Here is a 22,436-nt window from a genome sequence, read left to right as displayed (position 1 = left end):
AAAAGTTGGTCTGCTGCATGTGTAATGCTCATCAGTCTTATGTTCTAGGATCAAAAGCTTGTTGAGACTACGGTCTCGGAGAATAAGCTTCAGCACAGTATGATTCATGGTGAAGACTACATGGAATCCTTAAGATGAAGAATGGCTTTAAATATTCCAAGTGTGTGTGTGTGTGATGATTTCTGTTTGCTATGTTAATGTAGCATGTTGTGGGCTGGCCCTAACTGACTGAGAATACAGATTTCAGATTAATAATGGTAATACGTATTGTTGGACTTGGGAGATCAGTGTTTAAAAGGCAATTCATCATAAGAGTCTTCCTCATCTACTAAGAGCCATACGCTGCTTGAATCATGAGAGAGGTGGAGTCAGACGAATGCAGACACAATTTGATGTGTGTTGCTGTTTCCAAACATGCTGACGGAGGGTGTTTTTTTTATGACAACCAGGAAGTGAATATGATTGGGTGGTTTGGTTATCTGTCCTATTATGAATTAAATCACGAGACTTCAGTGAAATGTAATATCCTGGAATTAGTTAAGCCACTAGAGCAGTTTTCCCATAGTTTTGTACAGTATGTGGGTTCAAGATGTTCTCTGGTTGGATGCTTTGCGAGACACTACAAGTCTCAACAAAGAACCAGCGCCTGAAGTTATGCATACCAGGCCTTCTCTTTCAGTCTATGCATAACAGCCAGAGTTTTATAGTGAGGTCTGCTACCTCACAGCTGTTGGGGGTGGAATTATTGTTTTGTGCTCGTTAATCAGACATTTAAAAATTAATGTTCATTTGTTTGACTGTGAAAATGAAAATCTGAGATTTGACCTCCAGTATTCTCTACATTCTCCAGCTGTCTTGTGTGATGACGACCATTATCTGCTCCAAGGATATTGACTGCCTCACTCAAGCAACATAAGACAATAGTGTTAAGTGACACGTGTCAATAGAAGGCAGCATTATTTAACAGGTTAAGATTTACTGTACAGAATGTGAACCTCCCTCTTCCCTTCCCTCTCCTGACTAGATGGATGACATCGACGCCATGTTCAGTGACTTGCTGGGGGAGATGGATCTCCTCACACAGGTGAGACCATACAGCCAAATCAATTAAATCATTAATAATTACATGTTGTTGAATAGTAGTTACGTAATAGTTACAGTGTTATCACACAGATTGAGAGTAACACAATACAACTGATGCCAGTATTCAAACTGAGTATTGGTCCAGTGTGACAAATGTTGGGGGCAGGATGGTCACATTCAAGCAAATGGGCCTCGCAAGATAAAATGTACCATTAAGCCCTCACAGTTATTGGGTTTCAAGCTAACAGATGGATTTCTTACACTCAGCAGGGTAGAAGTAGGCTATGAATCACTTCAAGGTGACTTTAATGTTTTTTTGTTTTTTTAAAATAAACAGACGCTGCTGACTCATTCGTAACGCCCACACATCTCTAGCTTTGAGGAATGTTTGAGCCGTGCATATCACCCATACAAAACATGGACAGAATGCTAAGTTTTAAATCTACACAAGAAGATTTAAGACGTCAGAACGCTTGGTGGCCCATTTGCTCCAAAGTCTCGGAGCGGTGGTTTAATAAGAAACTTATTTTGAGAGACGTGTCAGCCGCTTTAAAGCGCCATCGATCACAGGGACTCTCATCGTCGGCAAGCACCACCAAAACAGCAGGAGAAACACTCTGTGGGTCTGTCCAACAACCATAAATTACTCTCTCCTCCAAAGGAGGTCAAACGGCAGACTGCTAAGCCAGGCAGACATTCTCCCTGCGAAGACCCTCTGATCCTGCCATGTTGTTTTTCCACCCCATCAAAACTTTGATATTGCCCGGGGATACGTCCTATTGAATGGCCTACATTACACTGATGTAGGCTTCTCTTTTTCAACGTAGCCTACACATAACCGCAAAATATCACGCAGGTCCGTTCTTTCAACGCTCTCTATATCTCTCTCTCCCTACAGAGTCTGGGGGTTGAAACGGTGCCCCCAGAATCCCCCACCAGCAGCACGAGCAAAGAAGTCAACTTCTCCATCGGCTTCATGGATCAGAACGGTAATCCGCCTCCCTCGTCCTCACACCGGAGCAGTGTGCTGTGCTAAATGCGCTCTAGGCCGACGTCGTCCCCTTTTAACTTTAATGCAACGACTATTCCACGGTTCCACCAGTGGAGCACTTTGCCAGGGGAAGTATGATATCAATTACCCTGGAAATGACGCTACTGTAGATTAAGATTGAAGGGAGAACCAATGATGCAGAGAGGTGGGCGGAAAAAAAGGAGACAGTTCAGAACCTTTTACCTCTGGAATATATATGGCTACGGTTCAGAGTCAGACTCTACTTTCAGACAAAGATATAGATCAGTCTACATGCCCATTATACACAGTTACCGCCCCCCCCCACACACCTCCCCCGCTTCCAAGGCTGCAAAACAAGGACTGCTTATAGCTGAGGTTAAAGTGTCCTTTATTATTATTGTTATTATTATTATTATTACTAAAGCTCACTTTGTGTTTCGCCACTCCCCCCTCTATTATTATTTTTATTATTATTATTATTATTATTAAAGCTCACTTTGTGTTTCGCCACTCCCCCCTCTATTATTATTATTATTATTATTATTAAAGCTCACTTTGTGTTTCGCAACTCCCCCTCTATTATTATTATTATTATTATTATTATTAAAGCTCACTTTGTGTTTCGCCACTCCCCCCTCATCACAGAGGGCCTGAACGAGCTGACGGACACTGACCTGGACAAGCTAATGGCCGACCTGGTGGCCGACCTCAGCGCCACGGAGGAGAAGCTGGCGGCCGAGCTAGCCAAGGAGTCCGGCCCGCCCCCGTCGAGTCTACCCCCTGCCCCGCTGGGTCTGAGCTCCTACCCCGTCCCCTCCCTGGACCCCCCCACCTCCCGAGAAAGCAGCTCCAGCACGCCTAGCACCCCAGCCTCCACCTCCTCCAGCTCCTCCTCCCTCTCACCACCCCCGCCCCCACAGGGCAGTAAGCCCTCCATGGTGAGTCATCAGGAGGCCGAGTGCTGGCAGTCCAAGCAACAAAGAGATTTTTGATAAAACAAGTACTATTTGAATGGTATTGCCTTCATAACACTCTTACAGCGAAGTCTTGAAGCAAGGTAGTCTGGAAGCAAGGTAGTCTGAAGCATGCTAAGTCTTGAAGCAAGGTAAGTCTTGAAGCAAGGTAGTCTGGAAGCAAGGTAGTCTGGAAGCAAGGTAAGTCTTGAAGCAAGGTAGTCTGAAGCAAGTTAAGTCTGGAAGTAAGGTAGTCTGAAGCAAGGTAAGTCTGGAAGCAAGTTAAGTCTTGAAGCAAGGTAGGCTGAAGCAAGTTAAGTTTGGAAGTAAGGTAGTCTGAAGCAAGTTAAGTCTTGAAGCAAGGTAAGTCTGGAAGCAAGTTAAGTCTTGAAGCAATTTAAGTCTGGAAGCAAGGTAAGTCTTGAAGCAAGGTAGTCTGAAGCAAGTTAAGTCTGGAAGTAAGGTAGTCTGAAGCAAGGTTAGTCTGGAAGCAAGGTAGTCTGAAGCAAGTTAAGTCTTGAAGCAAGGTAGTCTGAAGCAAGTTAAGTTTGGAAGTAAGGTAGTCTGAAGCAAGTTAAGTCTTGAAGCAAGGTAGTCTGAAGCAAGTTAAGTTTGGAAGTAAGGGAGTCTGAAGCAAGTTTAGTCTTGAAGCAAGGTAGGCTGAAGCAAGTTAAGTTTGGAAGTAAGGTAGTCTGAAGCAAGTTAAGTCTTGAAGCAAGGTAGGCTGAAGCAAGTTAAGTCTGGAAGTAAGGTAGTCTGAAGCAAGTTAAGTCTGGAAGAAAGGTAGTCTGAAGCAAGTTAAGTCTGGAAGTAAGGTAAGTCTGGAAGCAAGTTAAGTCTGGAAGCAAGGTAAGTCTGGAAGCAAGGTAAGTCTGGAAGCAAGTTAAGTCTGGAAGCAAGTTAAGTCTTGAAGCAAGGTAAGCCTGAAGCAAGGTTGTTTCTGGATGCAGGCACCGAGGCGTCCACTGTAGAGGCTCACATAGCAGGTTAAAACAGAGATCCTGTCTTGAACTGATCAAACACACAACATAAACAATAGCAGACTTGTAGTTCAATAAATAAGTAAGTAAGTACATTTTATTTGTATAGCCCTTCTCACAGAGAGGACTCACAAAGCGCTTCACACAGGTTAAAATGCATACAAACAATCAATAAAATTAAACACAGGAAACAGGACTACAGTCAGTTAGGGTGGCTGCAGCTCAGGAGGTAGAGCGGGTCGTCCAATGATCGTAGGGTCGGCAGTTCGAATCCTGGCTCCTCCTGACGACATGTCGAAGTGTCATTGGGCAAGACACTGAACCCCAAACTGCTCCCAATGAGCAGGCTAGCACCTTGCATGGCAGCTACCGCCATTGCTGTGTGTATGTGTGTGTGAATGGTTAAATGAAAGGCCTTCATTGTAAAGCGCTTTGGATAAAAATGCATCAGTTTACCATTAGTTCATAGAAATACAATCAAATTGATTAGACAAGTCTGTCTTAAAAGAAGCGTCTTTAGCTGCTTCTTGAAAATGTCCACAGAGGCCGCAGCTCTCAAGTCAATAGAAGACGGATAGTTCAATAGAAGACTTGGTGGAGCAAAAGAGTAAGTTTGAGGGGCTTATCATTAATTCCACAATACTTATGACCCAGTGGACCCGAGATTAAAAAAACAAACACTGTGGATGCTTTCTACCAGAGTACGGTATCCATCACCATGGAGAAGAAAACACATACAGTACACCTACAGTACAGCATCCCATAATACTATCCATTCTTAATCTGCTTGTGTGTTGTTTTGGGTTTGTGGCTGCCTGACTCCTACCTTTCATCTCAAACTTAGACAATGTACAACATAACACAAACTCTCACTCAAACATCTCTCTCTCTCTCATGTATTAACATCTTCAGGAGGAAATCGAGGCGCAGATCAAAGCAGACAAAATCAAACTTGCGCTGGAAAAGCTGAAGGAAGCCAAGGTTAAAAAGGTAAGCCATACTATATGAGTATGAGGCTAAGTGCTGCTGACTCACTGTCACACGTCACATCAGGTTGTGGCACAGTTTCAGTCTGCTACCATGACCTGACATGAGGTCAGCAATCACGACTGTTTTGACTGGGCCTAGAGCTGTGAGGCGTGAAGAAAAACAAAAGACCTGCGCTGTGCACAATTAGATATTTCTGACCAGTTCATTCTTTTGGGACTGTAGAAACGCCTCCATGCGCCAACCAGAAAAGCAACATGGATGCTCAGTACTGGATGTCTGCCTAGAAGTATCACAGGAAGTTGTAGATGTGTCAGTCTTGGGTTGGTTCTCACAGATGCAGGCTCACTGTGGGGTGGTGTGTGGTTCAGCTGTCAACGGTCTGAGGCCTCATTCTGGAAGTACAGATAAAAATACAAGCAGCAGAAAGAGAGAACGCATTTCACGCACAAAGGGTGAGCGCATTTCATCCACCCTTTGAAGATGACTACCTTGCAAGAAGAGAAGATGGGATCTGTAGAAGCACATGTCGTCTCGCCATATGGCGGATATCCACTTTTCCCTTAAAGGGTGAAGACGGATGAAACCTGACCTAAAATCAAATCCTCTTTACGATAACGTCTTTGAAAAGACACATTTTTACGAGCCCCTACACCCGGTGTGTGAAGCTCCTCGGTTTCCTAAGACAGGATCTCTTACCAGATGACAGGAAGTCCACAGCTAGATGAGCCACGCAGTGAGAGCTTTCTGATCCACAGTGAGAGCAGCCTGGACCACAACCTCCTCAGAACAGAATAGAAGCTGTAGGTTTGTTTTTCTTGTGAGCTGTGAACAAGGGGGAGGCCCTTTAAGAAGCCGAGGCCAGATGCAGAAACTCGGGCGGTTCCAGCACTCGCAGTATTGTGATATGGAAGGGTAGTACAGTATGTGTTTCATGACTTGGTATGAAGTCCCCCCCGGCCCCTGGACACACCTGCTCTGTCCCTACAGGTCCAAGATCACAGGAACTTAGTGGAAACACATATGAGAATAATACCGTGCCGTATGACACACATCCTGGTAGAAGTGGTCATGACGGAACTATGATTGCTTAAGGAGGGGGGTTGTAATTGACACGGTGCAAGCCCCACCTGTCTGGACAGGACAGCTCATGTCTGGACTTTCTACTGGACATGTCTCGTTATGGTGTCATGCTAGTCTACAGGGCCAAGGAGACGGTGTGCACTAATATATCACTGACATTCCATTGTACATTTATGCCAATTAACATTTACGGCATTTTAACAATGCGATAACGTTGTCTAGCTTCTATGATGTTCCTACGATATAGCTTGTACGGTGCTCAACATTTTCCAGGAGCTTGCTCAATCGTCTCCTTGAGAGAGGACAGGGAAGATTTTTTACAGTTCTCATACAGTAAATTGTCTCCAATGGGTCAAATGTTTTTTGCTTCCCTCTGGAACATTAGTGTAAAGATCACTGTAATATGTATCCTTTTTTTCTGTGGAGCTCATTGTGTATAACTAAACCTTGCTTTGATTTGATCAGCTGGTGGTGAAGGTGCTGATGCATGATGGGAGCTCCAAGACACTGATGGTGGACGAGAGGCAGACTGTCAGAGACGTCCTGGACAACCTGTTTGAGAAGACCCACTGTGACTGCAACATAGACTGGAGCCTGTTTGAGACCAACCCAGACCTGCAGCTTGGTGGGTGTACCGCGTCTCCGGTCGAAATACACACACACACACACACACACACACACACACACACACACACACACACACACACACACACACACACACACACACACACACATACACACACACACACACACACACACAGGTACAGACACACACAGGTACAGACACACACACACACGGGCCGGTGCCGGGTGGGATTTCATTCAGGTGGAGATGATGGAGTGTGTTTTTATTGGCACGATGACAGCCTTGCTGCGGGAAGCTCACAGTGAGGCATTGATGTAACCCCCCCCCCAACCCCCTCCTCCCCCGCACCCTCCATCATTCTCAGGCACGCACAAGCACACACCACAGGTGGCTTTAATTTGCCACTTTTTGGACACTGTCAGTCATCTTCCCTGTCGTGCAGAAATGGCGTTCTTATGGTCCGAACGCTCTGTCGTAACTCTACCTCCACTGCTGGGCTTCAGATCTTCCTGTTGATCAACATTGTCCTTCCTCTGCTCTTAAATGTATTTATTTTTTTAAACTCCCAGCAACTTGAATATCGTTAACTTCACTTTATGCTAATTTTTGAATTCCTATGAATGCAAATGTATTATGTTTTTATATTCTTGTCTCTCTATGAATGCGAGTAAACGGAGCGTTCTCATTGGTCAACGCATCTATTCTTAGACCCAGTGAACGTGATGTCTCAGCGCAGATTCTGCTGTGTCTCCGCCCACATGACACCCGTTCCCGCGTGAGGCGTCTGTCTGACTTATCGGCATGAGACAGGAGACCGCTGCGTCAGCTCCCAAATAACACGCCTCGTCATCGGCTACGCAGGTGCACTGCGCTGTTCTCCTCCGTACTGGGGGAGACGGTACAGTAGCTGCGCTGTTACTGTACCTTATTTGTTACTGTCACCTTGATGATATATATATATATCATATACCTTGATGTAAGTCCTTGGGTCCATTCTCTTAGTAAATGGGAATTTTTTTATATACAGTAATAGGCTGTGCTTCAGTTTCACTGAAGTTGAAAGTTGACAAAAACATGTATGTGCTCTACACAGTGGAATTATGGGAAGGCATGTTAGGCTTCATAATCTCACGTATCGTAACACACTGCATCTTACTGTATCACCCTAGGACATCCATCCATATGTTCTCCATACACTGTCCAGAGCACCGAAGCATGCCATGTGGTTACTGGTAAATATAGTTCAAAGGGCCTTTAGTTTATAATGGCTCCCTATAATAGCAAAGTTACACCAGCCATTTAATGGTGTGTAATAGGCCTGGCTACAGACAAAGGACCTGCTGGAAGCAATTGCCTAATACCTACGTGTGTCTTCATCAGAGCTGTAATTGAGAGACTGTGACACTACTGTAGACTGAATCGCCCAGCCCAGCGCCTGACGCACAACATTAACAACCTCTACCGGCTCGTGGGTGGGCAACGAGGCGGAGTGCTCTTAATGTGATCTACAGTTTTAATTAGCCAAAGAAAACTCCTTAGCAGATGAGAAATTTCCATTTTATTGGAGCCATTTTTAAACTCTGTTCCGATCCGCGTCAGCCCTCAACAGCGACGTGGCCATTACAACGACTGCCCCTCTTACACAGGCTTTATTTAGCCTAGGGCTTTAAATGGACTATTATATGCTGATAAAATCTATTGCTCAAAAGTTCCTGTGCGCTAAAGTTAACTTCAAACTTCAATCTGCCAAGGCTCTGAGTTGTTTGTGAAAAGTGCAGCGCTGTGCAGAACCTGAACACAGTGAACAGGGTGTGCTGCACTTCTCTGTTGTGTTTGATGATATGTGAGGGTTGCAGTGTTGAGACCACATGTTGAACTTGCACATGGCTACCTGTTTACCTTTGAAATAACAGCCCTGTGGGATACTGATAATACATTATTGTGTACTCACAATTACAGAACCATATAATCCAATAACTCTCATGTAGAATAAGTAAACTTGAAATTGAATATTTCAATATAGCATGGCTCAGGGCCTCCAGGTGTAATTGTTGGACTGACCAGAAGGATTGTTGTTCAAGGAGTGATCCAGTATGATGTAATATATTAGTCAAGCTTATGACTAAATTAGTTCCTTTCTCTTGGCAGAGCGGGGTTTTGAAGACCATGAGAACATAGTAGAACCGCTGTCTGCATGGACAAGGGACAGCGAGAATCAAGTTCTTTTCAAAGAGAGGCTAGATAAATATGAAGTTTTCAAGAACCCCCAGGTAAGACAAGACCCAAATAAAAAATAATTGGAAGTTCCATCTTGTGAAAAGTGCCGCTTGGTTAAGTCCATTTATTTCAACTGTGTTGGTGGTGGTCAAGCCATGACATCCCAGATGTTTGGCCGCTCTCTCTCTCAATGTGTGAATATTTTCTTTTATGTAAACTCTTCGCTGCTTCTGGTTCTATTCAGTGTTTTCTCAATCGTTAGATGTCTGTCCAGTTCAGAGGCAGGCCTGAAGCCTCTTCTGTCCTCACAGTAAAACATTAAACAGCACAGCCTTCAGAGACACGCCTATTCCGCTAGGTTTACTGAGATAGCAGAGCCCTCCATAATCTAAGTCCTCACATGTTGGGGTAGAAGGAGGGACTGCTATCTAATGTTTCTGTAAAATGTATGGAAACTGTGAGGCTTCGTCCCATATCTCCTAAAGTCTGTAAATACTTCAGAATTGGCAGGTATTTTCACAATTACTTCCATAAGTTCCCCCGGCCCTGGCAATAAACACAAGACTAAATAATGTTCATATTAATATCTGCGACATTGCACAGTAATGGGAAGTTTTCCCTTTTAAAATGAATAATGTGTAATATTGTTATTCGGGCACATCAGGATCATTACTGGAGGCTGGGGCATCATTTATGTTGACCTTGATGATGCAATGAAAAGGCATTTTTTCACTACAGAAATTCTATCTATGGAAGAAAGACCAGAAGGCTCTCAAAGACATGAAAGACCGAGACAAGGATTTACTTGTGGAGGTAAGTCACGCAAGCACGCACGCACACACACACACACACACACACGCATACACACACAAGACTTCCATGTTGAGGGACAGTTTCCAATGTGACCTGTCAGTGACTCACTTGGTCCCCTCATAGGAGAACTTCTGCGGTAGCTCCATCATCGTGCCGGACTTGGAGGGTGTGCTCTACCTCAGAGAAGACGGCAAGAAGTCCTGGAAACAGCGGCTCTTCCTGCTGAGGGCTTCTGGAATTTATTATGTACCCAAAGGGAAGAGCAAGGTCAGCAAAGGTCAAAGGTCAACAGAGAACACCTCTGGCCAATCCCAGACAGTAAAAGCACCATCCACAAGCTGCTATGCCTTACAGTTTTGGTCTAGTGTCAACAATGACCTCCCCCAACTACTCCCATACGCTCAGTTGCTATGTGATCAAAAGTATGAATACAGAAATAGACTTATGCAAATATTTGCTCTGTCAACTGACACCATATTAAGGCTGGAGTTTTGTTCGTTTTTTTGCTCAGAGACTAGTGTTGATGCTAAGATTTCTTTGCTGTGTCAACTCCCTTTTCCCTTCAAGACCTCTAAAAATACAACTGGAGTATTTGCACCATACTGCCTAGTAGCTACCTATTCACTTGCATGTTTAATTTTATGGAAACTCTTACACACATCCGAATCAGAATCAGTTTTTACACATGCTAGGAATTTGTTCTGGTCAGTTAGTGCATAACACGGATGTGCTATTATGTGGTCTCTAGTGTTTCACTTGCCTGTAGGTTAAAGGGCTAAGTCAACTCCAGAAGCTGCTAGATCTTGTTTCAACTGACTCATTAGCCTACATGAGCAATACATCATCTGACAATAGGTCAGAAATTGAAAAAAGAAAATGGTCAAATTCAGTTTCTATTGCTTCTGTATATTATTATATTTTGTCCCCACAGACGTCCCGTGACCTGGTGTGTTTCATCCAGTTTGACAACGTCAACGTCTACTACGGCAAAGACTTCAAAAACAAATACAAGGCACCCACAGACTTCTGCTTTGTTCTCAAGGTGAGCCACCGGAAGGCCGATTCCGTTTCCCTTTCAAAACTCAAAAGCCGCAAACTCCTTTGGAAGAGAATAGACACTGATTTAATTAATTGGCAAGACTCTACAATGCTACAAAAACTTAGAAGTCCTGGGGAGTGATGTACTGTTAGCTTTATAAAAGCTAATGGCTATCAGTGTATGAAACCATCTGATTTCACGTCACCTCAGACCGTGTCGTGCTGTGGTTGACTGCACACCTGCTTTGTCTGTGATGGATGATATAAATGGATATTTCATTTGAGGAAGCGAAACCATATTTGAACACATTTCTCTAGTTCTGTTTAGAAAATGTGTAAAATAACATGAATGGTACTCTATGGGGAACATGGTCCCATAGGCATACAAAAAGAAAGCAGATACAATCAATAATTTTTTTTCCCTTTGGGAAACCCATTTCATTATTTATGTCTTGGGAAATTCCTTATTTACTACTTTCTATTGTAATCTACGACCACAATCCTCACTTCTTCTAAGACCAAGACATGCTGACCGATATCAAACAAGAAAGTTGGTATGCAGTCTTTTAAGGATCTGAAAGTGCTTTTTCTGTTCCTTCTCTCATTTTGGAAACACTTGAATCAGCAGCTAGCCTCCATCATACTTGGTGTTGAGGACTAAAGCCAAAAGAGCTGAGAGAAGCAAGGAGAGAGAATTACATTTCATTGAAAGACGAGAACCCTCAAGGCTAGAGAGTCTGAGGAGCTGAGCTAGAGAGCGACCTGGCCATGGGCGAGCGATGATGACCTCACTCAGTCAGAGCTGACCATTGGGAACCCGTGGCAAGGTTCCAGCGAGGTCTCTTATTGCGTTCCGCTGATGGTGATGATCATAAGGCCTCTCTTAGAAATAAGTAAAATGGAGGCTGGGGTTTGGTCTGCAGTAACGTAACTATGATGAAGACCACGGATGTATGGTGTGGTACGAGGTTCTACTACTTAGACTGGAGACACATATTTAACCGGTTGACCTGGACTAAAAAGCACTGGGCGATTATTTTGGAATAGGTGTGCACTATTCCAAGTTTGGTCTTTAATGACCAAACAAAAAAGCTGTCCTCCACCCCCCCCCCCGCCCACCACTTGTGTATTCCCCACTCTAAGGTAGAGTCAGTAGCTTGTACTTCTAGATCTGGACAGATCAAACATTCTGGACACATACTGCCCCCTTGTGGCATTGACAGATACTAGCAGCCTCTCTCGCGGATAATTGAAGACATTGAATCATACCGACCACGGAGTGTGATTTGGTGGAATCCCAGAAGCGGCGACAAGGTATTATCGACTCCCTCAGACAGTTAGTGTGCTCATGACAGATGGACGCTAATCTCGCCCACACTGGAGTGTTTGAATAACAGCCAGAGGAGGAAACAGTCACTATTTACCCTCCTACCATAATGCATATGACAGTACGCTGACATAATTCGACAAGCATTGCAGGAGTCTCAAGTGTCTTGGAATACGACGTTGTCTGGAAGTCATATTAAAACAGAATGATTATCAGACATCTCACTGATCAGTAGCCTACAGCCCAGCATCACCACAATGAGCGGCTTTAACAGCCGCGGGTCGACCTCTCACAACTGTTCTGAGATCAGAACAGGCTACCGTCAAGGATGAGAAAACAAGGTCGTCAAATGTTTTGGCTGTCCCGATAATGTATGGTTTACACCCACCCATGTCCCCTCAGCACCCCCAGATCCAGAAGGACTCGCAGTACATCAAATACCTCTGCTGTGACGACGCCCGGACCTTGACCCTGTGGGTGACCGGCATACGAATCGGCAAGGTACAGTAAGCTCAAAGAACTGAATATAACTCAACTCAAACTTTATTTATAAAGCACGTTTAAAATGACTAAACAAGTGCTGTACAGGTAAGTGAAAAATAAATGACAACAAAGACACAACTATACACGCTACAACAATACCCAGTAATAAAACAATACACACACTAGCCTGGGACTCATGCTCAACTAGAATTGAAGGCCAGGGAGAAAAAGTGGGTCTTCAATAAAGATTTAAAAACATTGAGTGGATCTGATGTGGAGGGGTAAGCTGTTCCAGAGCCTAGGGGCAGCCACCGCAAAGGCTCGGTCACCTCTGGTCTTTAGCCTAGTCTTGGGCATGTCCAGTAGCAGCTGGTCAGCCGACCTTAAGGCTCTGGCTGGAGCGTAACAGTACATGACTCATCTTCAGCAGGGCGGGGCGTGCGGCCTCACAGCAGGTTCTGTGTGTGTGGTTTTTTTACAGTACGGCGCGGCTTTGCACGAGAACTACAAGACGTCGTTGAAGAAAGCCGAGAGCCCCTCGGCTTGGACGAACCGCCTCACTCCCCCGTCCTCCTCGTCCACTCCCTCCACGCCGTCTCCCACCACCAGAGGTAGGATCAACCCACCCCGTTTATTATCCGTCGTCCGGCTGACCCCTGACCCTTAGGGCTCATGCTCATGCTGAGGCTGCATGTTCTGAGAGGGTAACGAACAAGGCCGTGTGACCCCCCCTGAAGCCGGACCCCCTCAGCAGGAAGTCGGACGGGACCGGCAGAGTTGAGCCTTTAGTTTCCTCCGGCAGTGATTTGAAACAGATATCTCTTTCATTTAATCTGTTTCCCCTTTTTTCTCTCTCTCTCTCTCTCTCCCTCTCTCTCTCTCTCCCTCTCTCTCTCCCTCTCTCTGTCCATTCTTCCTCCCAGCCAAAGTCTCATCTCAGGCCAACGGACATGCTCCCAAGCCCCCTGCAGAGCCTCTGGCCAAGGTGCGATATCAAATCACTAACGGTCCCAACGGCGTGAACGCTGTCCCAACATGCTGGACCTGCAGTTGTCAGCGTCACGAATGACCTGAGGGATGAATTGTGTGTTTTTTGTTTCAGACCGTCGGCAACGCGGCCCCTCTACCGCCCCCCCCGCCTCCCACCGAGTACCTCCCCCCGCCCCCTCCGGACCCGGTGATGATGCCGCCGCCGCCGCCGCCGACCCCCCCGATGCCCGCCAAGAAAACCCTGCGGCCTCCGGGGTCGGGCAGCACGCGTCACCAGCCTAACAGCTTCCCCCCGCCTCCCGTCCTCCAGGACGACACTTCCGAGGCCCCTCCGGACTTCCTCCCCCCTCCCCCTCCCCCTCTCGCCCCAGGCTTTGGCTCTCTACCGCCGCCGCCGCCGGACCCCGGGTTCGACTGCTACCTGCCCCCTCCGCCGCCCGACCCCGGCTTCTTACCCCCGCCTCCGCCACCACCAGCTTTCGGGGCGGGCGGTGGGGCGCCCCCTCCTCCCCCGCCTCCGCCCCCACCCCCCGTGGCCGCCGCCGCCCCAGCGAGGGTGCCGACCGCGCCCCGGGCGAGGAAAATGCCCCCCGCCCCTCCCAAGAGGACTACGCCTCAGATGGACGCCGGGGGCGGAGGGGACTTCATGTCAGAACTGATGAAAGCCATGAATAAGAAGCGCGGAGACCAGTAGCTCGGAGCAGCAAGTCCACCAGCAAACACACAGTCTACCCCTCATACACACATATTCACCCTCTCATACACACACAGTCACCCTCTCATACACACACAGTCACCCTCTCATACACACACAGTCACCCTCTCATACACACACAGTCACCCTCTCATAGTTGCACACAGCTCTTCTTACCTGAATCAAGCAAGACACCAGCCTGCCGACTAACCACGAGACACCCTATCTTTTCGTTTTTTATTTTACTTCTTTCTTTTAAATCTGTTCTGTGTTTAGACAATTCATGTTTTTATCCATCTCTTTATGTAAAGCACTATGTGCTACATTAATTTGCATGAATGGTGTTATATGAATACAATTACATTGACATTGACCCTTAGTGGCGTGTGCCATGACATCATGGCTTGACACTGCCACGCTCAAGGGCGGAGCCTTGCACAAGTCAAGTGAGAGAGACTGTACTTTTCAAACACTGGCAACTGAGCCACAAACAGACAGACAAAGCAAAGAGATTTTCAAACCCAATTTTAGTGCAAATACTGTATAATATAAAATAACACAATTAACTGTTAAGTCATGAGTGTGATGAGTGCTTGAATTGTTTTTGTTGATTTGTATACCATTTACAGAGATTTTCATGTGTTGTTACATTGTCAAGTGGTGTCAACAAACGGATTATATCAATGGATTATATCAATACAAGTGTAGCAGTTTTGATGGAAACGTGACAGATTTTAATGCAAGACTTGCAGATATGGTTTCATTAACCAGATTCCAACCGACACAACGCATCCAAGTTACAGTGTTTGTTGCTGGTGACGACTCCCTTTTAACTGGGTACTCGTGATATTTTGTACAGTATCTATTTCTATGTTTTTGGGTGGAGGGTTTTGTGTAAATACTGTAAAGAATACACCAGTTACACCCTGGTGAACCGCTGCATCTTTGATTGCCCAATCCCAACACCCTTCTGGATAGTAATGATTAGTAAATAAATCTTAAACCCCATCATGTGCTGTCAATGACATTCTCATCTTCATACCGAGTCATTCAACTCTGGCACTGGTAGCCATCTCTGCTTGGGGTGCTAGCTCACGTCTCAATAGTGTCACAAGTAGGGAGGGTTAAGTATTTCAACCTGTAACTGTTTTTAATTATTATTATTGTACATTGCATTGGTTTTGTTGATTTGTGTCTCTGTGGGAAACCTCAGTTCTTCACGAGTATAAATAAAGGTTTGAAAGTAAAGGAAATAAGAGCTCTTAGCCATCTTGGAACCTGGTGCGATTCGTGACGCCCCGTGGAGCATCGTCATGACGGCTGTGTTCACGCCGGGCCCCTCCGCCTGTCGGTAATCAGGAGGAGCAGCTGACCTTTAACCTCTGAGCCCACCACGGGGGTCGCGCAGCATAGCCCGCCTCCTCTGCAGTCTCCTGCCTGAGGTAGGGATGCGCCAGGGTCTGGTGCAGCAGCTCCACCTGGTGGTCAGAAATGGACATGGAGCCCAAACTCTTTGCCTCTCTTTGAATGAGGAGCAGTCTTATTTTTATTTTTCCTTTTTTATTCCTTTGAGGATACATATTTATAATCATGATATATATGATGCAACATCATTACGTTACCTCAGAGAAGTCGTTCATCTCAGCTTTCCTTATCGCAGACTCTGCCATCCAGTTTCTCAGCACGTATCTCGGGTTCACCCCTGAGGGATGATTAACATCACTTTAGATGAGTTCCAGTACTTGACTTCTGAAGATAACAGTCTCTTACAACCAAGGAAAAACATCAACTAAGCATTTGTTCAAATGACTGTTAACTAAGCCACTTCTTGTCATTTGCACCATCATTCACGTTTTTATAAATGAGATGAATCATGAGCAATCTCAATACGCAGCTTTGTACCTGTTGATATCAGTGCCGTGGCCGTGACTTACTTTTCATCCTGCTTTGACGGTCCTCATCAGAATCATCTTTCTGTCTGATAGGAGGAAAACAATCAAACAATCAACCAATCATCATCATCAAAGCAGTCATCATCATCAGAGGGTCATGTTTGCAAGTGAGCGACCCTTAGTGAGCGACCCTTAGTGAGCAACCCTTAGTGAGCAACCCTTAGTGAGCAACCCTTAGTGAGCGTCCCTTAGTGAGCGACCCTTAGTGAGCGACCCTTAGTGAGCGACCCTTAGTGAGCGACCCTTAGCCGAGTCAAAAGAATTGATCGAATGACCGTGCGCTTAGTTACCTGCTGAGCCTCCGCAGATACGAGCTGAGCCAATCAGAGAAGCGGTCGTGGGAGGACAAGTCCTGCAGCGCCCACATGGCCTAACACCAAAACAGAAGAAGACCCACCATTCTGAACGCTGTTTACAGAGAAGACAATTCTGCAAGAAGATAACCAACGCTGCTAAGCCCAGTCCTAGAGCAGAACGAGGTCATGTTGACGGTTATTCTAACAGTCGGCCAGTTAGACTACTGCTGTCCAGAGGTTGTTTTTTGAATGTTGGTGAACCTGTGAGATGTTCCTGCTGTGCAGCTGCTGGGACGAGGCCTCGCTGAGCTGCCTGAACGTCATTGTGAAGTCTGCGCGCGTGTCCTCCATCACCTGGGGAGCCGCAGCCAATCACAAGAGGAGGGGAGACACAAGCGGCTGCTTGAAATAAACCACAGAGACAAACTAGAGATGGAAATAAACAGGTCAACTCAGATCAGTGACGCCGCTCGCCTTCAGCAGAAAACTGATCAGATATCCATCGTCCTCTTCCTCCCCAAGAAGGCCTAGCTTTGCCTTGAACAACTCATGAAACCTGATATGACAAGACAGTAATACACCCATGGATATTTAGTTAGTAAATTGAAAAAAATAAAAAAAATAAAAAATAAAAAATAAAGTTAGTAAGTGATAGATGCCTAAGGCAAGCGAAAGAGAGGCAGAGAGAGAGAGAGAGAGAGAGGGAGGGAGAGAGAGAGAAAGAGAGAGAGAAAGAGAGAGAGAGAGGGAGAGAGAGAGAGAGAGAGAGAGAGAGGGATAGACACAGCAGTCAGACTTGTCAGAGAAAGATGTCGGACGGAAACGACCTCCTGTAGTAGATGACCGGGTAGTCTTCCAGCGCACGCTTGGCCCTGTACCAAGAGGAGAAGAAGAGACGTCAGCACGCCGACAGCGACCGCGTTCCGCCTCCTCCGAGAAAACCGCGCGTAGGCGGCGGCGGCGGACCGCTGCTACTCACCGCTGCAGCTGCGCCCGGGTCAGCACGGGGGCGAGAGCTTCTAGAAGTTTCTCCAGGTTGAACAGGCCTACGTCGGCCTGGGCTCCGATGCTGTACCTCCCGCCGTCATCGGAGGTGTTGGGAACAAAATCTGCACAGGAGACGAGAACAGGCTCGGGTTCACCTTGTTGTTCGCAAACGTTAACCGAACGCGCCCAGCGGTGTTGAGCGGCGGCGGCGTGGCCTACTTGGGTCGTACGACTCCAGGAAGCCAAACGGTCCGTAGTCGATGGTGATGGACAGGAGGCTGAAGTTATCCGTGTTGCACACGCCTGTCAAAGGTGATAAAATGACAACGAAAGACCATGAACAGTAAACACCCTTACCCAGAACCAAAATGGCTGAATGCGTAACGTTTTATTACTTGTACTGTAGGTAGGCTACTAACCATGGGCAAAGCCAACAGACATCCACTGGGCGATCAGGTGAGCTGTTTCATTTACCACCCTGGAATAAAACTCCTGACACCATTAAATACAGTATAGTCAGAAATACTGCAGACAAATCTGGAGCCAGAAAGAAATTAGATAGCACTTTATTACTTGCCTGTTCAGATCCCTGGATATATATATATATAGTGTTATAGAGTCAATATATAAGATTATTATACGGTTCTCTGAAATACTTGATCCTGATTGGATAACCGCACGTTCTACCGGTGAATTATTTCTCGATAATTCACCGGCAAAGAGCAATATTCACCGCTGCTAAGGGCAACACATTATATGTCCATGGGCGACAGTTGGAAGTTGTCTGAAAGTTTGAACATTCTAAACAATAACGGTTTCAATCTTCAATCGATGTTCAATCTTTGAAAACGTCCGTTGCCCAGGCACACGGAACCATTTTGCTGGCGAAATAAAAAGTGTAGTCTTAATAGTATTAATGTTGTTGGTCAGTAGCTGTGTGATAAGCGGAATGGCGTATGGCCAGCCGGTGATAATGGGAAAAGAAGAGCCCTTCAGTGGGTTACAAACCCTGAACGTACAGTCAGGCTCTTCTTTTGAGATAATTAGACGGGACATACGCTATCCCTTACACAACGCTTGCACATCCTGGAATCTAAACAGAGGTTGAGTGACAGATTATAGCGGTATATTTCTCCATCACTCACCAAGTACTTGTCTGGATCAGCTGAATTAATGGACGGGAAATGTTCCTCTATCACAAAGTTCAGTAATTTCCTGGAAGCGAGAAGGTTTAAAAGCCATGTTAAGAGAATGATGAGACGCAGGGCATGTCGTGCAGTAGATCTGGCCAAGACAAACTGGCCAAGCATGGGAGGCTAACCTTAGAAGCCCCAGCTCGCCAGCGTGGGCCAAAACCTCCAATGACCCGAAACGGAACCATGACTTGGCTAGCCGAAGAACAACAGCCCCTGGGGATGGAGGAGAGACACGCCACATCACCAACGTGCAACATCCCGCCGCAAACACCCCTTCAAACGTGGATGCTACCGAACGATGACACCCACCTCTCTCCGTCTTCACATTCCCATTGTAGAACTGGTCCCTCCACACTGGCTCCTCACTTACAATTAGGCTGTTTGAGACCAAAACAACACATTCCACACCGAAGCATGAGTTCAATGACCTCTGTTCACAAACGACGAGGCCTAGCGCAACTCCTCCATTCCTCAAACCCTGAGGGGATCCAAAACTGAACCTTTTTTTTTTTTTTTTTACCGACCCCTGGCAGATGACAAAGGATAATATCCAATTTACAAGCTGTCAACACTGCAGGGCTGGTTGTTAATCACAATAATGTTGAGGCCTGTAATAGACGCCCTCTAGTGATCTGAATGTTAAAACGGCTCAAGGGCCCAGTTGAGGCCCCTCAGTTAGTCTCTGCCTGTTGACATCAGCCATTAGCCTTCTGCTCTCATCTCTCTGCTTATACATGGATTATTATCTATCCCTAGTTCAACACTAACATAGAAGGGGAACTTATCTGTGATTATTTATTATTAGTTATTTTTGCTTCCCTCTGGAATATGTAGGGGTGGGTCGTATACCCACCTCCCTTGTTCTCTGTAAAGCGCATTGTGTTGCCTCTGGGTATGACATGCACTATACAAATAAAGCTTTGATTGATTGATTAAAACCCTACGATAGGTGATTCGTATTATTTCAGATTGTTGCATTTGTACAGTATGTTGATAAGAGCAGAAATCTTGGCTTGGTGTTGGTTAACCTGGCAGCTCTGCTGGTGGGCACTCCCAGGGCGTGCATGGCCTCACTGCACAGGAACTCTCTGACCGACGACCGGACCACAGCTCGGCCATCTCCTGACCTGCAACACACACACACACACGTTATATGATGAGACACTGCAGGAAAGACGAGTGGCAGAAAGACACTTGACTTAGCATACCTAATCCCCCTAGTACCTAGTCCTCCTAGTACCTAGTCCCCCTAGTGTATCCATAGTGACACTGTTGTGCTAGGTGACACTTTTACCTTGAGTATGGAGTCTTCCCTGAGCCTTTCAGCTGGAGTTCCCACCTTTCTCTCTTTCTGATGGGAAAGATACATCAAACTCAACTTTATATCACTTCTCAAAAATATTGTTTCAATACAATGGTTGATATCAGTGTACCAGTGTTTTTCTTACATGTTGGTAAATTCACCAAGAAAATGTGCTCGGCCATCTCCCAACTGACCTGACCAGTAGCCAAACTATGGGTGTTAAAAAGGCAGGGGTATCATAAGCAGTGAACCACAGGTTAGCCTATTCATCATGCACATGTTTAATTGGTCTTCCTAAAGAGTAGCAAGAGTAGCCTCATGATTAAGATATGGCACCTGGTGACCGCCGTATCTGTGAGCGAGAGGAACAGATCCAGGTAACAATTTACCACCGCTGAAATACTGCAAGAAGTCGTTGGTCTGGGTCACAGAGACGTCCAAATCCAAGATACTCTCGATTACATCCTGGGGAAGAACCAGTAGGCCGAAGAGTACATTAATCCATTCACTGTGCTTTACCTTGAGTGTTAGTACAAGGAGGTAAGCCTAGTTAATTTATTATGTATAACATATCAATAAGGCAAATCAATGCGTCTCTGGATGCCAATATAATCGCAATTAAAAAACACCTTTGAAATTGCCGCAAGCTGTAATGGACCTTTAAGTGGGGTGGGGTTGGACTCTGAAAAAAGGCAGTTTTTCACTGTGCGAACAAAGTTCCCGTCGACCTCATCAAGTGGGAAGGCCTCTACAGAGGGGGTAAAAGGGGGTAGGACCCCAGGAAGATCAATACACTAGTGTGCTTCTGATGGGGATCCTTTAATAAACTAAACTAAAGTTAATTAAACTAAAATCATGACCATTGTAAATTATGTACAGTACTATATTGGCACATTTTATATGATGGTCACCAGAAACGTATACCAAGATATTTTACCCAATAGCTTTTTACATGACAGTTTGAAGTGACTAAAAGCATGAATATGGTCCATCGCACTCGTGTCCAAACCGGACTCATGAGGGAATAGTTGCATGACAATGTCATGATGACTGTGGCAATCCTGCCTACTCTCACAGAAGTCCAGAAGACTTGCAGGCATGAGCAGGTTAGCCACACCAAGGAGAACACAGACCAAAACAAAATGGTTATTCATCGTTGGCTGGATCTGAATTAAACCTATATTCTAAACCCGACAGCCAGTCAACTAGATCACAGCTGCTCCAGAGAGGTAGCTAGCGATGACTAACGTTACATCAGCTCTGAGCTAACGACCAAATTGATTCTTGCATGGCATTACATTACAGATATTGTTGTTTCTAGCTAGTAGAATCCATTTAGCTAACGTTACTGGCCTGTCAGTAACACCAACGTGAAACGTTCAACACTGTTCAGTAACAATCCTCTCGTTAGAGTCCTCAAGTTATATCTAGTTCGCATTACTGTCGCAAGTTAGCTAACTGAGTTGAAAACCTCCTATCAGCCTGTGATTGGGTCATTGCGTGGACCTACCGGAAGTTGCCCTCAATAAGCCTCAATGGCATATCCGGTTTTGGCGCCGAACGCGGTAGACGACGCAATTTATTTTCAAAATAAGAGCATGGGTTGAAATGTGTCAGAACATGTTATTTCGACGGTTATATAAGCAAGAGAAACACCGTTTAGAACAGTTTAGACGAACATGTTGTACATACCTTTTTCCCTCTCACGACCTGAATCCATTTCACTCTAATTTGAGGTGGCACCATTGTAGTTTAGCCAGCCTCATTTGATGATGTCAATTGTCTTAGTTTTAATTGATTATTGATTATGTAAGTAATTTATTTCTGTAGTAATATTTTTTTTATCTTAAATCTTTTAAGTAATATTGTTTGTGTGTGTTTTTCAATCGTATTTGGGACGGAAAGTATCCTTTTTAAATGTTTTCACACATATATTTGTTTTGCGTGACCTTTATTTTAAAATTCCTGGCAAGAACGCTACCGGATACGAGTTTCGTAACCATCCCATCCCAGGGATGCGTGTGGAACATGGCGGTTCCTTGGAGGCACTGTAGGAGATGGAGTACAAGCACATGTTTACTAGAGACGATATTCAATCTTAACGGGAGGACTGCTGCGTGTGCTGCTTCGTTGCTCAGAGGGACGAGTTCCGTGGCTGGGTCGGGAAACAAGGTAACGTTATCGAGCGGGCGTGCCTCGACAGCACCGGTAGGGCGTGCTGTCAAACTAGGAAGGTCAAGCTGTACATTGGCAGTGCTCTGGTTATGAACTTGGAGCTACTTGTTACTCTTACTGAGCCAGTGAGGAGTGAAGAACACTTTCTTTACTTAGCTCTATACTGGATTAAAGGGAAGTTACACATTTAACCACTGTTTTATAAATGAATTACATTTTACTGTAGCCATGACACGAAGAGAACGAGAGTTAAGTAATCACCTGCATTCTGACTTTAAAGG

At 45.5% G+C, this 22,436-nt stretch overlaps 2 protein-coding genes across 2 annotated transcripts; one reads left to right on the top strand and one right to left on the bottom strand.

Moving 5' to 3' along the window:
- Window positions 1-1,024: 1,024 nt before the first annotated feature.
- On the top strand, window positions 1,025-14,246 carry apbb1ip (amyloid beta (A4) precursor protein-binding, family B, member 1 interacting protein; the record flags this gene model as incomplete). The annotated part of the gene is made up of 13 exons (XM_084443334.1): window positions 1,025-1,084; window positions 1,982-2,072; window positions 2,741-3,033; window positions 4,941-5,018; window positions 6,564-6,723; window positions 8,833-8,954; window positions 9,640-9,714; window positions 9,838-9,981; window positions 10,646-10,756; window positions 12,482-12,580; window positions 13,044-13,173; window positions 13,486-13,547; window positions 13,668-14,246. 13 exons carry the CDS (start codon window positions 1,025-1,027, stop codon window positions 14,244-14,246), a joined length of 2,004 nt encoding a protein of 667 aa, XP_084299460.1.
- A 556-nt stretch (window positions 14,247-14,802) lies between these two features.
- Window positions 14,803-21,394, bottom strand: LOC311313241 (protein adenylyltransferase SelO-like). The gene is made up of 19 exons (XM_084443345.1): window positions 20,918-21,394; window positions 20,610-20,728; window positions 20,317-20,445; window positions 20,126-20,190; window positions 19,972-20,028; window positions 19,706-19,804; window positions 18,987-19,054; window positions 18,803-18,890; window positions 18,627-18,696; window positions 17,901-17,973; window positions 17,701-17,784; window positions 17,474-17,603; window positions 17,322-17,366; window positions 16,969-17,050; window positions 16,756-16,848; window positions 16,489-16,568; window positions 16,181-16,224; window positions 15,869-15,948; window positions 14,803-15,724 (listed from the first exon to the last, which is right to left on the bottom strand). The coding sequence occupies exons 1-19, from the start codon at window positions 21,132-21,134 to the stop codon at window positions 15,602-15,604; spliced, it is 1,746 nt and encodes a 581-aa protein (XP_084299471.1). The 5' UTR covers window positions 21,135-21,394; the 3' UTR covers window positions 14,803-15,601.
- Window positions 21,395-22,436: the final 1,042 nt, after the last annotated feature.

The sequence above is a fragment of the Borostomias antarcticus genome, assembly GCF_949987555.1.
Source record: "Borostomias antarcticus genome assembly, chromosome: 9".
Taxonomy (NCBI): Eukaryota; Metazoa; Chordata; class Actinopteri; order Stomiiformes; family Stomiidae; genus Borostomias; species Borostomias antarcticus.
Note: the sequence above shows the minus strand (reverse complement) of the source record. Positions and strands in the feature narration are given on the sequence as shown.

Bases quoted from the DNA above. Each gene is read 5' to 3' on its own strand.
- LOC311313241 (XM_084443345.1), bottom strand. From the start codon at position 21,134: ATGAATAACCATTTTGTTTTGGTCTGTGTTCTCCTTGGTGTGGCTAAC. The intron at 18,697-18,802 runs GTTAGCCTCCCA...TCTCGCTTCCAG, and splicing joins GGCGAGCTGGGGCTTCTAAG to GAAATTACTGAACTTTGTGA. The intron at 17,051-17,321 runs GTCGTTTCCGTC...TTGTCATATCAG, and splicing joins CCGGTCATCTACTACAGGAG to GTTTCATGAGTTGTTCAAGG.